Genomic DNA, 15,259 nt, shown 5'->3' with positions numbered 1-15,259 from the left:
GGGGGAACAGTATTCCATTGAGCTGTGGATGAAAGCCTTGTATGTGGTGAGGATCTCAGGTGTGCCAAGGAAGGACTTCGCATGACGGAGGATGCCCAGTCGGTGACTGGCTTTGGAGGCCAGCTTAGAAATGTGGTTTTCCCAAGAAAGATCATGGCAGATAGTGAGACCCAAAAGCTTGAGCGACAGAACTTCTTGGAGAGGATTGTTGAGAAAGTAGATGGGAGGGTTTTTCCAGTTGGTCTTTTCGGAGAGACATAGTAAGAGTGTGAGATTTGTCAGGATTGAAAGACATGTTCCACTTGTTTGACCAGTCTGTGATTTTGTCCAGGTCTGCAGAGAGTGAGGAGGCTGCAGGCTGCCGATCTGAGGGATGAGGAATGGAGCGGCAGAGAGTGGAGTCATCAGCAAAGAGATAGAGAGGATTTTCCAGAGAGTCAGAGAGATCATTGATGAAGACCAGAAAAAGAACAGGGCCAAGAACACAACCTTGGGGAACTCCAGCCAGAACAGGAAGGGGCGATGAGAGAAATCCATTCAGGGCCACACGTTGACTACGACCAGAGAGGAAGTCCGCAAGCCAAGCGTGGAGATTTACATGGATAACATAGGAGGAGAGTTTGGTGAGCAGAGCGGGGTGCCAGACTGTATCGAAGGCACGTGATATGTCGAGGGAGACAGCTCTGATTTCCTGTTTGGCATTGAGGACCTCCATCCATTGTTGAGACAGCAGAAGCAACATGTCCAGAGTAGAATGACCTGGTCTGAATCCAAATTGATGATCGGAGATCAAGCCATTGGAGAAGACGAAGGATTTGATATCCGAAGCAATGATGGATTCCATGACTTTGCTGATAATTGGGAGCAGGTTGATTGGTCTGTTGTTGCAAGGATCTGTTTTTGCACATTTTTTGTGTAAAGCGGTAATGTTTGCTGATCTATCTATAATTCCAGTAATCTCTGTACGTCTGTACGTTTGTTTGTTTGTCTGTGACCGCTGTTTCTCGACAACTACCGGTCCGATATACTTGAAACTTGCCAGGTATATTGCTGGGGACCCGAGGATGTGCCTTTTCAAGGTTTCATATTAATCGGACAATTACTTACCGAGCTATGTCCAAAAAACGATTCAACCAATCAGAGAGCAGCGAACGATCGCGTGTGCCGAACGTGGAGGACACACTCTGCCTCGGATGGCACATTTGAGAGCGTATTCATTTATTTCACGTTTGCAAACTATGTTGGCGTTAAACTATGTTTTAAAACTAATAAAACCGAATTTGCGATTCATTCGCTTTCCTGCGCGTTTGTGCACGCGATGGCGATTTCTTTACCAAACTCCGGAAGCCGTTCGCTTTGGACCAAACCATTGCATGTAAATAGAGGGGGGGGATTGTCACCACTCGCAAGCCGTTCGCTTTGGACCAAACCATTGCATGTAAATAGAGGGGGGGGATTGTCACCATACTCGCAAGCCGTTCGCCTTGGACCAAACCATTTCATGTAAATAGAGGGGGGGGATTGTCACCGTACTCGCAAGCCGTTCGCTTTGGACCAAACCATTTCATGTAAATAGAGGGGGGGGATATAATTTTAGATATAGATATAGTACGGGCAATGCCCTAGTTTCCAAGATGCTGGCAGATGACCTTCAGCAAAAGAGAGGGTGAAAAGAACAGAGAGAGGGTGAGATAGAGCGGCAAAGCAGGATTTTAGGACCCGTGGGCTGATGCCGTCTGGTCCAGTTGCAGAATCATAGTCGAGGTTTGACAAAAACTTCTCCACCTTGTCAGGAGAGAAGGACATATTGTCCAGGAGCAGTTGGGTTCGACTGGGTAAGGTGGGAACAGAGGGAGATGGGTTTGGGACACAAGATTTTGAGGCAAACACAGAGTTTAGGCATTCGGCTTTGTCACATGCGGTGTCAACTGTGTAGCCATTTGAGGTGAGGGAGGGGATGGAGGGGGGAACAAACACCAGAAACGGATTTGACCAGACGCCACCAGGATTTGGAGGAAGGAGACAGGTTTGAGAGTTCATTCTTGAGTGTGGAGAGATAGTGCTTCCTGGCAATCCTGAGGGTAGACACACACTTGTTCCAAACTTGGTGGAAGGAACTAAGATTGCCTTCAGTTGGATTTGCCTTCCAAGAGGCAAAGGCAAGTTGTTTCAGGGCAACTGCCTCACTACAAGATTCAGTGAACCATGGACAGGAGGAAGGGTAAGACAACAGAAGACGAGATGGGATAAATCTGTGCATGAGAGAGAGAGCAGTTTACTTTGGAAGAATTCCCAGGATGAGTTGATGTCAGAGGCAGTAGAGATGGGAGACCATTGCAGTTGATTGATGGCTGCTTGCAGCCCGTGCCAGTCAGCTTGAGTGAAATGCCAGACTCGTCGACGCTGAGGAGGCTCTCTGAGAATGGCCAGGGAGATGTCCACTTTAACAAGCACATGATCAGAAGAACCGATTGGAGCAGAAGAAGAGCAGCAGACATTTGCAGGGAAGTTAGTCATAACCAAATCCAGAAGAGAAGATACTCCATTGACTGAGATCCGGGTCGAGAAATTGACAGATTGTGTCAGTCCCAATGAGTCACAGAAGTCCTTTGCTGAGGTGCCATGGCTGGTGAGAGAGGAACCCACACCCAGCCAGCTGGCATGATGACAGTTGAAGTCGCCACATATGAGGAAGAGAGAGTTGGAATGAGTTGATAGAAGTTGGTCCATGTTGTCAGACAGCGACATGTAAATGGAGTCATCACTGTTTGGAGGACGGTACAGAACACATGTGAACAAAAGGTGGGAGCGGAGAGGAAGCCGTAGCCAGAGGTACTCCTGGGGGTGGGGTGGAGAGAGGGCCGTGCAAAGAGAGTGAGGAAGAGAGTTTATGATAAAGATAGCCACCCCACCACCAGGATGAGCCTCATATCTATCATACCGGAGGAGGGAGTAACCAGGAAGAGATATTAACGAATCAGAGACATCTTGAAGGAGGAAAGTTTCTGTTAAGCAGATCAAGTCTGGATTGTCAGAAGCAACCTGAATGGAGAGATCAATCAGGTTTGAGCGAAGGCCCCGGATGTTTGAGGTCCATATCGTTAATGAGGAGAGAGGGGAGCATCGGGTGCAGGAGAGGGGAGGGGTGGGGTAGGGGCAGATGAAGGATGGGTGGGGAAGTAGGAAGAGCAGTTAATAGTGTGTCAGAGATTACAGAAGAGTGACAAGAAAGGGAAGGATGAGGACGAAAGGTTTGATGGTGATGGGATGAGGCACAGTGATGGGTTCTTGGAGGGGTGGCAGAGGAAAGTAGAGGGTTGGGGGAGGTGGAGGTATGAGATGGAAGGGAGATGAAGTTGGGAGGAGGCAACTTTGAGAAGGGGTGGGAGGGGGGAGAATTGGAGAGGGATGGTAGGGGGGGAGATTTGAAGGGGGGGGGGGGGGTTGGGGGGGAGTTTTGAAGGGGAGGGGTTTGGGGGGAGTTTTGAAGGGGAGGGGTTAGGGGGGAGTTTCGGAGGGGAGGGGGAAGGGGGGAGTTTAGGAGGGGAGGGGCAAGGGGGGAGATTTGGAGGGGAGGGGCAAGGGGGGAGTTTAGAAAGTGGATGATTAATGAAAGACAAACATTTATAACAAATTGGGTTTTTGTGATTTTCAAGTTAGAGATCCGTTTAAGAACGATGGAGGAGGGGTGGAATGAATATGAATTTTGGAGAATATGAATTTATTCTCCCAGAAACTTCTCCCAGAAGGATGAATATGAATTTAGAGAATGTAGTGATTTCGAATTTATAAGGGATTGAATATTTTTTTGAAGTAGAATGAGTTTGAGAGGAAATTTAAAAGAGCCTTCTAAATAGGAAGAAAAACAGCGTGTTGTAATATACCACTGAATAAAACACTGCAGGGGAAAGTTTAAACATCTCTATATAATTCCAGCAATCTCTGTGTGTGTGTGTGTGTGTGTGTGTGTCTGTCTGTATGCGACCGCTGTTTCTCGACAACTACCGGTCCGATTTACTTGAAACTTGCCAGGTATATTGCTGGGGACCCGAGGATGTGCCTTTTCAAGGTTTGAAATTAATCGGACAAGTGGTTCCCAAGGTATGGTCACCGTACTCGCAAGCCGTTCGCTTTGGCTTTGCGAATGGACCAAACCATTTCATGTAAATAGAGGGGGGGGTTCTGTGGTCGTTACTGCCACGTGGTTTCAAAGTTTTTTTTTGTTGTTGTTGTTTGCACGCATGTTTTTTTGCATGCACGTACGGGCAAGCACGTACGGGCAAGCACGTACGTGCGGGCACGCCCTAGTATTTAAACAGAACCGTGAAGAACAATCTAATATTCACAAAAAACAACAACGGGGAGAGGGCCTGGAGGGACAACCACGAGTCACGTGAACAGGGCAAAAGATGTCAGCAAAAAAAACAGGGCAAAACAGATCTGGGGAATGGCGTTAAATGGGGGTGAAATGGGGGTGAAACACGTGGTCGAAGAATGAACGAACGAAAATAACAAAAAGGAAATGTTTTTGTTTTTTTTGTTTGTTTTTTTGTTATGATTTTAAACAAGGAAGTATGGGGTGAAAAGACTGGGAAAAAACTGAGAGAACGAGAGTAGCCGGACCACAATCGACCGCTGAGAGAAAACAAAGCCTCCAGGTAGGAAGCTTAAAGAACAACAACAAGGCCGCAATATATCGCGGCACGAAATACTCGACCACTCTATACAGGTATGAAAGATTAACACCGGTTAATCTTCCAAGGGACACACTATAGGTACACACATGTAAGATAAATACAGTTTCGACAAAAATACAATTGTGAACAATTACTTAATTTCGAGCGTGCGTGAAGGTCGGGACAGCTTCGAAAAACCGTGACTTCCCCCCAATATAGCCATGAATGAGCTTCCTACACCTCTCTACTGGCAGTGTGGCCCCACTCTTCTTGTGCAAACTGCACCAGTTCTCCCAGATTTGAAGGGTGCCTTCTCCCAACTGCTGTTTTCAGATCTCCCCACAGGCATTCAATGGGATTTAGATCTGGACTCATTGCTGGCCTCTTCAAAACAGTCCAGCGTTTTGTCTTGAACCATTCCTGGGTGCTTTTTGAAGTGTCTTTGGGGTCATTGTCCTGCTGCAAGACCCATGACCTTCGACGGAGACCAAGATTTCTGACACTGAGAATCTGGCTCCAACATTGTGCTCCAACATGCATTGGTAATCTCCTGCTTTCATGATGCCATGCACACATTCAAGGCACCCAGTGACAGAGACAGCACAGCAACCCCAAAACATCACTGAACCTCCTCCATGTTTGACTGCAGAGAAGGTGTTATTTTCATTGAAGGCTTCATTTTGTTTTCTGCAAACATAGAGATTATGTGCTTTACCAAAAAGCTCTAATTTGGTCTCATCTGTCCACAGGACATTCTCCCAGAAGGATTTTGGCTTGTTCAGGTGTGTTTTGGAAAACTCCAGTCAGGCTTTTTTAATGTCTCTCTCTCAGCAGTGGGGCCCTCCTGGGTCTCCTACCATATAACCCCCTTTCATTGAGTTGGTGACAGATGGTGCTAGTTGAAACTGTCATACCTTGTGTCTGAAGGTCAGCTTGAATTTGTTTGGCAGTTGATCGAGGTGCTTTCTCCACCATTCGAACAATCTTTGCTGCAATCTTCGATCAATTTTTCTCTTGCGGCCACATCCAGGGAGGTTGGCCACAGTGCTATGGGCCTTAAACTTCTTGATAACATAATATTGCGTACGGTGGACACAGGAACATCAAGGTCTCTGGAGATGGACTTGTAGCTTGAGATTGTCCATGCTTGGTCTACAATCTTGTGTCTGACCTCCTCAGACAATTCTCTGGTTTTCTTTCTTTTATCCATGCTCATTGTGGTACACACAGTGACACAAAACAGCAGAATGACTCCTTTTCTCATGACACACAGGGAATTACCAGCGAACTGGTACTCAATTTGCCGATCTCGGAAGGGTGACAGACTGAGTCAACCCTCCTGGCATTAATTCAGCGAGCAACTGGGATTCGAACCCAGGATCCTAGGATCCCAAGCCGGCACCCTAACCGCCAAGCCAACACCAGTCTTAAAAGGACAAATACTAATAATTACAAACACATAATATTTTGAGATTGCAATTTCCGAAGAATGTAAATATGGCTTTTGTTACTCCTCTTCCTCCTTGTGTATGCGGCACACTGCTGATAGTTACACTTTGCTGTGGGTGTGGCTGTGCTGCCGATGCAGTACCCCCTTGTAGATTAGAGCACGAATTTGTAATTTAGCAGGGGTGCCGGCGATAGTTCGCCTACTCTTTGCGAAGGATACCATGGGGATTTTTAACGTTCGACAACTAATGTGGGCAGACGGGACGCCGTGTTTAACATCCATCCGAGGGACAGACAGCACACTGCAAAACATCAGGGTGACTGTTTATAGCTGGGTCGGGATTCGAACCCACGATATACAGCTCAGAGGCGAGAATGCATACCTGTTTTGCTACTTTAACTCTTATTTATTTAACCCTTTATTATTTACTTATTTATTTAACTTATTTATTTCTCTTGCATTTAACTCTTGTTTTTGTCCCCCGTCGCACCACGGAGCGAAAGGGAGACTATGGTTTTCCCTGCCGTCCGTGTGTGCGTCCGTCCGTGCGTCTGTCCGTGCGTGAGTCCGTCCGCCTGTGCGTGCGGGCGTGCGTGCGTAAGCGAAGGACCGAATTCTAATTTGGTGTGGGTGCAACCCACGTCAAAATCCAAGATGGCCGCCGCCATGTATGTCTGAACCTTGTGAGCGGAATATCTTGAAAAATCAGCGAAGTACCAACTACTAATCTGGGTGTATCTCGGCATAAGGAAGAACGCTTTTGAAAATTGGGTCGCCACGTCAAAATCCAAGATGGCCGCCTTGCGTTTTCCACTTTGTCAACTCACATCAATTCACTGACGGGGGACCTAGGCGTAACGCTTGTTTTTTTTCAATAGTACATCTGAAGCGAATGTAGTACAAGCTAGAGATATTTAACAATCTATATTGATCCTAAGGAGTATTCGTGCTGAACTCGGTATGCATGCCAAGCACAGAGCGAGATCGAAAAAGTACTTCCTGAACCCTTGATAGTCAGGTTCACTATGTCAATAAATTATATTTCGTTCAAAATCATGGTAGATTAGCAAACCTATACATTTTTGGAAAGGTTATAGCATAAGGATACTAAAAATCAATGTTTACATTTGGAGAGATACCTGTATGGCGGCCATTTTGGATTTCCAAAATGGCCACTCTAAAATACATATTTTGTTCTATTTCTGCCTCTAATTACCCTAAAAACTTTTTAAAATATACTAAACCTATATTTTCAGGGACAAGGAATCCAATGAAAGTATCAAATTAGTGCTATGGGGAATGGTAAGACACGAATCAAAGGTTTTGAATTGCAAAATACTGTCTTTATATTCGCGATAAGTTGCATAATCAAATACATGTTATCATTTTGTACAGGTAGTTAATAACATCAAAATGTGTCACAATAATTCATATCACCAAACATACACAGGCAGTCAGCAAAATCATATATACACATGCAGTCAGTATAACTTCACATCTACACAGGCAGTCAACGACAAAATATACACAGGCAGTCAATGGCATCAAACATACACGATTACAGAATATGCCATTTAGAGTTCGTCATCACTGTCCTGTGTGTCGTATCCGACAATATAGTCCGCATCGTTTTCACAGTCCGTTCCACACAAGCAAAGGTCGGTCAAATTGATTGGCAAATCGAATTGGTCGAATGGTCGATCGAAGCGATTGGTCGAATTGGTCGAATGGAATTGGTCGATTGGTCGAATTGGTCGAATTGGTCGAATCGAATTGGTCGGAATTGGCAAATGTAAACATTGATTTTCAGATTTTCCATGTAATAACGTTTCCAAAAATGTATAGGTTTGCTAATCTACCATGATTTTGAACGTGAAAACATAGTGAACCTGACTATGAGGGGAAAGCTAACAATGGCGCTCAATGCCTCTTACCCCATTATTAGCAAACGATAGAGATAGATAGATAAACTCCTCTCCTTCTTGAGGATCTAAATGATTATTTAAGTTTGTGTTTATTTATAAACCTCCTCCTTCCAGGTCTTCAAAACAGCTGTTCGCCATCATCTCATATCTTCCCCCATCCGAAACCTTGATCTTTTCGACCCCTGTTAATCCACCCCAAAGCACCTTCAAATTCCCTGTTTTCTTTCCTGAAATCTTTTGTGGTGTCCATCTTGTTTATCCCACGTACCCTGCCTGCTCCAGCCCTCTCCCTGCCACAGATCTCCCGATGGCCCTGTTCTCTACTGTTGTTGTGTTTCCCTCTGTCTCCCCCTCCCGTTGTTATATGTTCTCTGTGTTAGCTCTTATACAAGCCTCAACTTAGTATCCCAAAAAAAAATCAAAGTTGAAATCTTGGAGAAACGTTGGCAACAGTCTTGTTTCAAAGCTGACAAATTCATTTTACTAGTTGAATGCAAATGAACAAAACAAAGCATAGAGAGGTGCTGAGCATGGAGGATTTGTTTGGTAAATATTTGGTGTTTAGTACCTGCTTTTTCAAAGAAATAACAACTTGTTGTTTTTGTTTTCTTATTGCCAAAACATCATCCGTATTTAATGGACAACGTCTGAGGATACAATATTTCAATTCCAAGTCCTCAACCTGCCGGTCACTCTTCAAAACGCTGCATTCACTTATCCTGGAAATTGCCTTTGGAAAAAAAAGAAGAACCACCTTTGGGGGCCATTTTCCCCCGCAGAGCAGGGGTTGGCTCTTTTTCGGGCACCGTGGTCCCTTTTTGAAGCAATGTTTTGTGGCCGGATGCCCTTCCTGCCGCCAACCCTGTTCATCACCTCTTGCGACACACAGGGAACTACCAGTGAACTGGTACTCAATTTGCCGACATCGGAAGGATGACAAGCTGAGTCAACCCCCCTGGTGTTAATTCAGCGATCGACCGGGATTTGAACCCAGGATCACCAGGATCCCAAGCCAGCACCCGAACCGCTAAGCCAACACCAGGCCTTTGGATTAAAAGAAAAATATCAACACGTACATGTAGCAATGTAGAAGGAACAGAACAAGCGGGACATAGGAAGAGCAAGTGAGTAATACAGGGTAAGAGTCGCCTTGAATTTCCGCTTGCAAGCGCCGCCCGAATTTAGCCAAACAGTCAGGGCGGCTGTTGGGCTCGACCATGGCTAAATTTGGTCAACCAAAGCACCGTGGGTGGCACCTTAGATTGAGTGACCCCACAAATAGCCGGCCTCTCGTATACATCGAAGATCGCCGATTGGGGGATGACAGTTATACGAGTGAAGTAGACCCGTTGTGTGGGAACTATAACGATCAATCTGGTGCTTGTGTGACCTTTTCCGTTCGGCTCGATCAGGGATTTTACATGACGGAGAGAAGACACGTCCAAAGTAAAAAGTTTCACCATCCGCCGTTTGTCTTTTTTTAACCACCAAGGCAACACGACTACCGATCTCATGTACGGGCATCAATTTCTCACTTCTAAGCATTTCACAGACTGTGATAAACCCAACTCCTGACAAATCACAAGCTGGCCTCCTGTCGAGGGCAGGAAACAAATCAAGGACCATAATATTTCATCTGGACCCTGGTTTCACACGTAATAAGTGCACAGAGGAGTTTGGCCAAGAACTAGAGTGGAGTACAACCACAATGGATTAGGACAAGCCAGGAAATATAGTTCTCAACGAGAGGCAAATTCAAGCAACACTCCATCAGGCCAAGGTTTTGGGGATCGAGCCCCACATGCCCTTTGCGCCCACCCAGGGCCGAGCAAGCAAACAGCGACAGCCGGCATTCTTTCGTGGGTGATATCTCACAGTGCCAAATACCATGTAGGCCCACGTGGAATTTTACTACCGAGAATGAATGAATGAATGAATTTGAATGAAAAGATGCAAACAGTAATAATGGCGACCAACTAGTTCACGTTCAAGTCTTACCTGTCGATTTGGTTTAGTATTCTAGGAGGAAGTTACTGGTTCCTTGTACCCTTAGGGAATAGGGTACTGAAGCATTAGATAACACACAGGACACCATTTAGAAGTACATCATGGTAATTTACACCTCAGTAGTTACACATACATATACATGGAAGCACTCATGGGGTGGACAAGAGACAAGATATAGTAGCAAACTCTCAGGAAGAAAAAACTGGAAATTTGGAAGGAGCAGGGATCGGGATTAGGAGGGAGTAAAGGGGGGAGGAGGGGGAGAAAAGATCATGGTTTAGGATTGGGAAGTTTAGGATTAAGGGTTTAGGATTGGGATCATGGTTTAGGCTGGGGAAGTTTCGGATTAAGCGTTTAGGATTGGGATCATGGTTTAGGATTGGGAAGTTTCGGATTAAGCGTTTAGGATTGGGATCATGGTTTAGGATTGGGAAGTTTAGGATTAAGGGTTTAGGATTGGGATCATGGTTTAGGATTGGGAAGTTTAGGATTAAGGGTTTAGGATTGGGATCATGGTTTAGGATTGGGAAGTTTAGGATTAAGGGTTTAGGATTGGGAAGTTTAGGATTAAGGGTTTAGGGTTGGGATCATGGTTTAGGATTGGGAAGTTTAGGATTAAGGGTTTAGGATTGGGATCATGGTTTAGGATTGGGAAGTTTAGGATTAAGGGTTTAGGATTGGGATCATGGTTTAGGATTAGGAAGTTTAGGATTAAGGGTTTAGGATTGGGATCATGGTTTAGGATTGGGAAGTTTAGGATTAAGGGTTTAGGGTTGGGATCATGGTTTAGGATTGGGAAGTTTAGGATTAAGGGTTTAGGATTGGGATCATGGTTTAGGATTGGGAAGTTTAGGATTAAGGGTTTAGGGTTGGGATCATGGTTTAGGATTAAAGGAAGTTGTTTTTATAGAGTTACCATTATAATATGAATGGAATAAAGTATTACACAAGATTTAAGTAAAATATGTACAAATGCAAACTATGCGAGTAATAAAAATAATAATACATCCGTATAAGTATGCTTAACAGTTAAAGATGGCCGGCTTGAGATATCAGTGTCCTGAGTTCAAGCCCCTGTCAGCCATTGAATTAACACCAGGTGGGTTGATTCAGCTTGTAATACCTTCCGAGGTCGGCAAAATGAGCACCAGCTTAATGGGATGAATGAGCCATTCCAGCAACCATTCCTGCATCAGTGACGATCCTTCCAGGATTGTGCCAAATGGCCAAAAAACTGCTCCAGCAGCCCCATGCATCTGAAGATGAAAAAGGAGTAGTTTTCTTCTATTAAATTGTAAAACATATAAATAATAATAATAATAATAATAATTACTATTATTACCCCGCGCAGCCGAAGCAAAAAGCAGGGTTAAGCAATCGATTCATGTCTGTTCGTCCGTCCTCCGTGTGTCTGTCTTATCACTTCATGGTCGTCAGTTTGTAATCGAGGAACAGATTATTTTAATTGAATTGAACGTTATATTTTGAAAATGAATCGGAAAAATGAATCGGAAAAAAAACCTGACGTTTTACCGTACCTTGGCTCTGAATTTGTGATGACCGCACATGCGCAGAGAGGAGCGAGACAATTATTTTACTCTGTCTGCCTGGCAGTCAATATGGTGGTGTGATAGACACTGGGGAAGCGGCAGTAAACCCAGAATTAATTTATTTATACACCTTTAAACCTCCTTAAATCTATTTTTTATAACAATCTTTAAAATCATTATGTTATTAACATTGAAGCACTGCATACGCATGAACACTGCATGGGGTATCGTGTTCTATGAATCCTCTAGTTATATAATATTGTTCACATTAATATTATAACAATTACAACCCAGTGTAATGTGCATTTAATGTATGATGTATGATTGTGACAATCCATTGCATTGTTCTACTTTAAAACAGCTCGAACTTGGTGAATAAATGCATTAACACCCAAGGCCAAGCAAGGCCTTCCATATGGTGCTGTTCACACATCAACTCAATAATTCAGCACAGTATTTAGCAGGCAGAGCAATAAATACATCAAAATCCAACAACACCTGAAACACCTTTTAGCTCACCTGGTAAAGTAAAACATAATTACTAAATGGAAGAGAGATTGCACAGCCATTGTTTTATGAAGAAACTTTTGTTGCAGCATGAATGTTTCTATATAATATTGTATAAAAACAAGACAATGATCCATATGTTTGAAGAAACCGATTCAATAATACATGTACCGACTAATGCACTGTTATGGTAGATTGGCAGTGATGCAGTGAATACGATGAAGCTTGTTAACTAAATACAGGCAGATGTGTTGCACACTTACCTTGAGATGCAAAGAAATTAAAATTCCATGTACTATGGTAAATTTGCCCAGCTTGTCCTTAATGTTCTTGGAGAGACTTAACAATACAGAAAAAAAAATGTTATTCAGTACATTAGCACATACGTAGAGGTACAAATGTAGCAATGTTTAAATACCGGTTCATATACCGGCACATACCGGTTCATATACTGGCACATACTGGTTCATACCGGTTTATACACCTGCACATACGGTTCATATACCGGCACATACCAGTTCATATACCGGCACATACCGGTTCATATACTGGCACATACTGGTTCATACCGGTTTATATACCGGCACATAGAGATTCATACACCTGCACATACGGTTCATATACCGGCACATACCGGTTCATATACCGGCACATAGAGATTCATATAGCTGCACATACGGTTCATATACCGGCACATACCGGTTCATATACTGGCACATAGAGATTCATACACCTGCACATACCGGTTCGTACCGGTTTATATACCGGCACATAGAGATTCATATAGCTGCACATACGGTTCATATACCGGCACATACCGGTTCATATACCGTCACATAGCAATTCATATACCTGCACATACCGGTTCATATACAGGCACATACCGGTTCATATACTGGCACATACTGGTTCATACCGGTTTATACCGGTTTATATACCAGCAAATAGAGATTCATGTACCTGCACATACCAGTTCATATACCAGCACAAACCGGTTCATATACCGGCACATACCAGTTTATATACCGGCACATACCGGTTTATATACCGGCACATACCGGTTTATATACCGGCACATAGAGATTCATATATCTGCACATACCAGTTCATATACCGGCACATAGAGATTCATATACCTGCACATACCAGTTCATATACCGGCACATACCGGTTCATATACCGGCACAAACTGGTTCATATACGGGCACATACCGGTTCATATACCGGCACATAGAGGTTCATATACCGGCACATACCGGTTCATATACTGGCACATAGATGTTCATATACCGGCACAAACCGGTTCATATACCGGCACAAACCGGTTCATATACCGGCACAAACCGGTTCATATACCGACACATACCGATTCAAGTCATACCAACGACCTTAAAAATCGTACTTGCTGCTTCCTTGCTTAAAAAGGATAGAGCACTGACAATCCCCATCGGTTGGCATCTATTGGGGAGGAGGAAATGCCCCTTGGGTACGGTGGGAAAAGCAGCGCCATTGTTATGACATCACTGGTATACAGAGTGCCCCAGGAAGTGACATGAAGGCACTTCCCCCAAGCTCTGTGGCTGTGCTAAGTCTTTGTCTCATCAGTATGTTCGTGTACGAGTGTGCGCTCTATTACGAGCCTTAGCCCAAGTATAAAATAAAATAGAATAAAAAAACAAATATAACAAAACTACTTTAGTGTACATCTATTTCATCGTCTCTCTTGTCCTTCCTCACACAGACATTTACTGCCTGGTGCAATTCCCACCTAAGAAAAGCAGGCACCCAAATCGAGAACATAGAGGATGATTTTCGGAATGGACTGAAGCTCATGCTGCTCCTGGAAGTCATTTCCGGTGGGTGATCCGAGTTTTCGAAAAAGTCATTGTGCATCTTCAACAAGCTGTGGTTTAATCCACACTACATGACAATTACAGACTGTCGTTGCATGCTATTTCATATCTTGCATGACAAATGCTTGTACTCTTTACGAAGACCACCTGAGCGAAGTCGATGGCGCAGCATCACAAATCCCCATGCTCCCTACCTCGAGCAAAGTTGAGAGATGGGGAAAAAAAAGTTCCACCAACATTGACCCAATATCAGATTTTGAATTTAATTGTTTTCCTCATTTTGACCCCTGTGACCCCAAGTCCCCACTCCCTATGGCACGAGATGGGGCTCAAATCCCAAAAAAATCGTTACATATTTCATGCGTCTCCCAATGTTGATGCGTAAACAAAGTTTCATTTAAAAATGCTTAAAATGTCCCCAGAACCCTTGTGCCAGAACAGCAATTGCATTTTTCAGCATTTGACCTTTTCACCCTGCCCAGGGGGCAGGGCCAAAATTGATGCTACTCTCACACCTTCATGCCATGTGGTGATCATAACACTCAAGTTTGGTAAATTTCTGCACAACCCTTTAGTGTGACGGACAGACAGATGGGACCCATTACAATATCCCCCCCAATGCTTTAAAAAAAAGTGCAGGGATAAAATTATCATGGCAATATTTTTTTTCAGTAAAACTCCTTTGTTTAGCTATCAGAGGACTATATATAACTCGAATGTAGCTGAAAAGGTCCAATCAGAATATTGTGGCCATGCCACACACCATCGCAACATCAAAATATCACACACACACACAATCCCACCTACTTATTTGTACCATTCTGTCCTAACCCAACAATTGCATGAGAAATTTCACTTGTCCAGTTTCCTTTTGAAACATTTCGCATCACAAAAATGTTCTCAGTACTCCAGATGAGGCCTTGCAGGACTTCCTCGATGACTTGTACACTATCAACCTGCCACCCTGTTCATAAAAAAGCAATGTTTGTCACCCATCAAGGTGCCCTCAACTACTGCCTGGCAAAATAAATAACTGAAGCTGACGTTTCAGGCGTTTACCCTTCGTCGGAATAAAAAGAGGAGGCAATAACCCTCGCCCAGCCTCCCTCTCTTTTGGTCCGAGGAAGGGTTAATGCTCGAAATGCCATGCTCTGCTAGCTTCCCATAGAGGTTCACATGCCTCCATCAACGTCCTGTTGATTTCATCCGTTGCTCTACCTTTCCGCCCATGCAGGGCGACACTTGCCTTCTCCAACAAGCCAACAAATAAATCAAGAACCACCTTTAGAGG

The 15,259-nt window shown here is 44.1% G+C and overlaps 1 protein-coding gene across 1 annotated transcript in view; it reads left to right on the top strand.

Moving 5' to 3' along the window:
• The window catches only part of LOC137437953 (alpha-actinin-2), a 106,391-nt gene that overhangs the window by 49,308 nt on the left and 41,824 nt on the right, over window positions 1-15,259 (top strand). Inside the window, exon 2 of the mRNA XM_068132740.2 lies at window positions 13,857-13,971. Coding sequence (XP_067988841.1) covers window positions 13,857-13,971 — 115 coding nt within the window. The remainder of the gene's footprint in view (window positions 1-13,856; window positions 13,972-15,259) is intronic.

This window comes from Myxine glutinosa, chromosome 12 (assembly GCF_964187855.1).
Source record: "Myxine glutinosa chromosome 12, kmMyxGlut1.1, whole genome shotgun sequence".
NCBI lineage: Eukaryota > Metazoa > Chordata > Myxini > Myxiniformes > Myxinidae > Myxine > Myxine glutinosa.
Note: the sequence above shows the minus strand (reverse complement) of the source record. Positions and strands in the feature narration are given on the sequence as shown.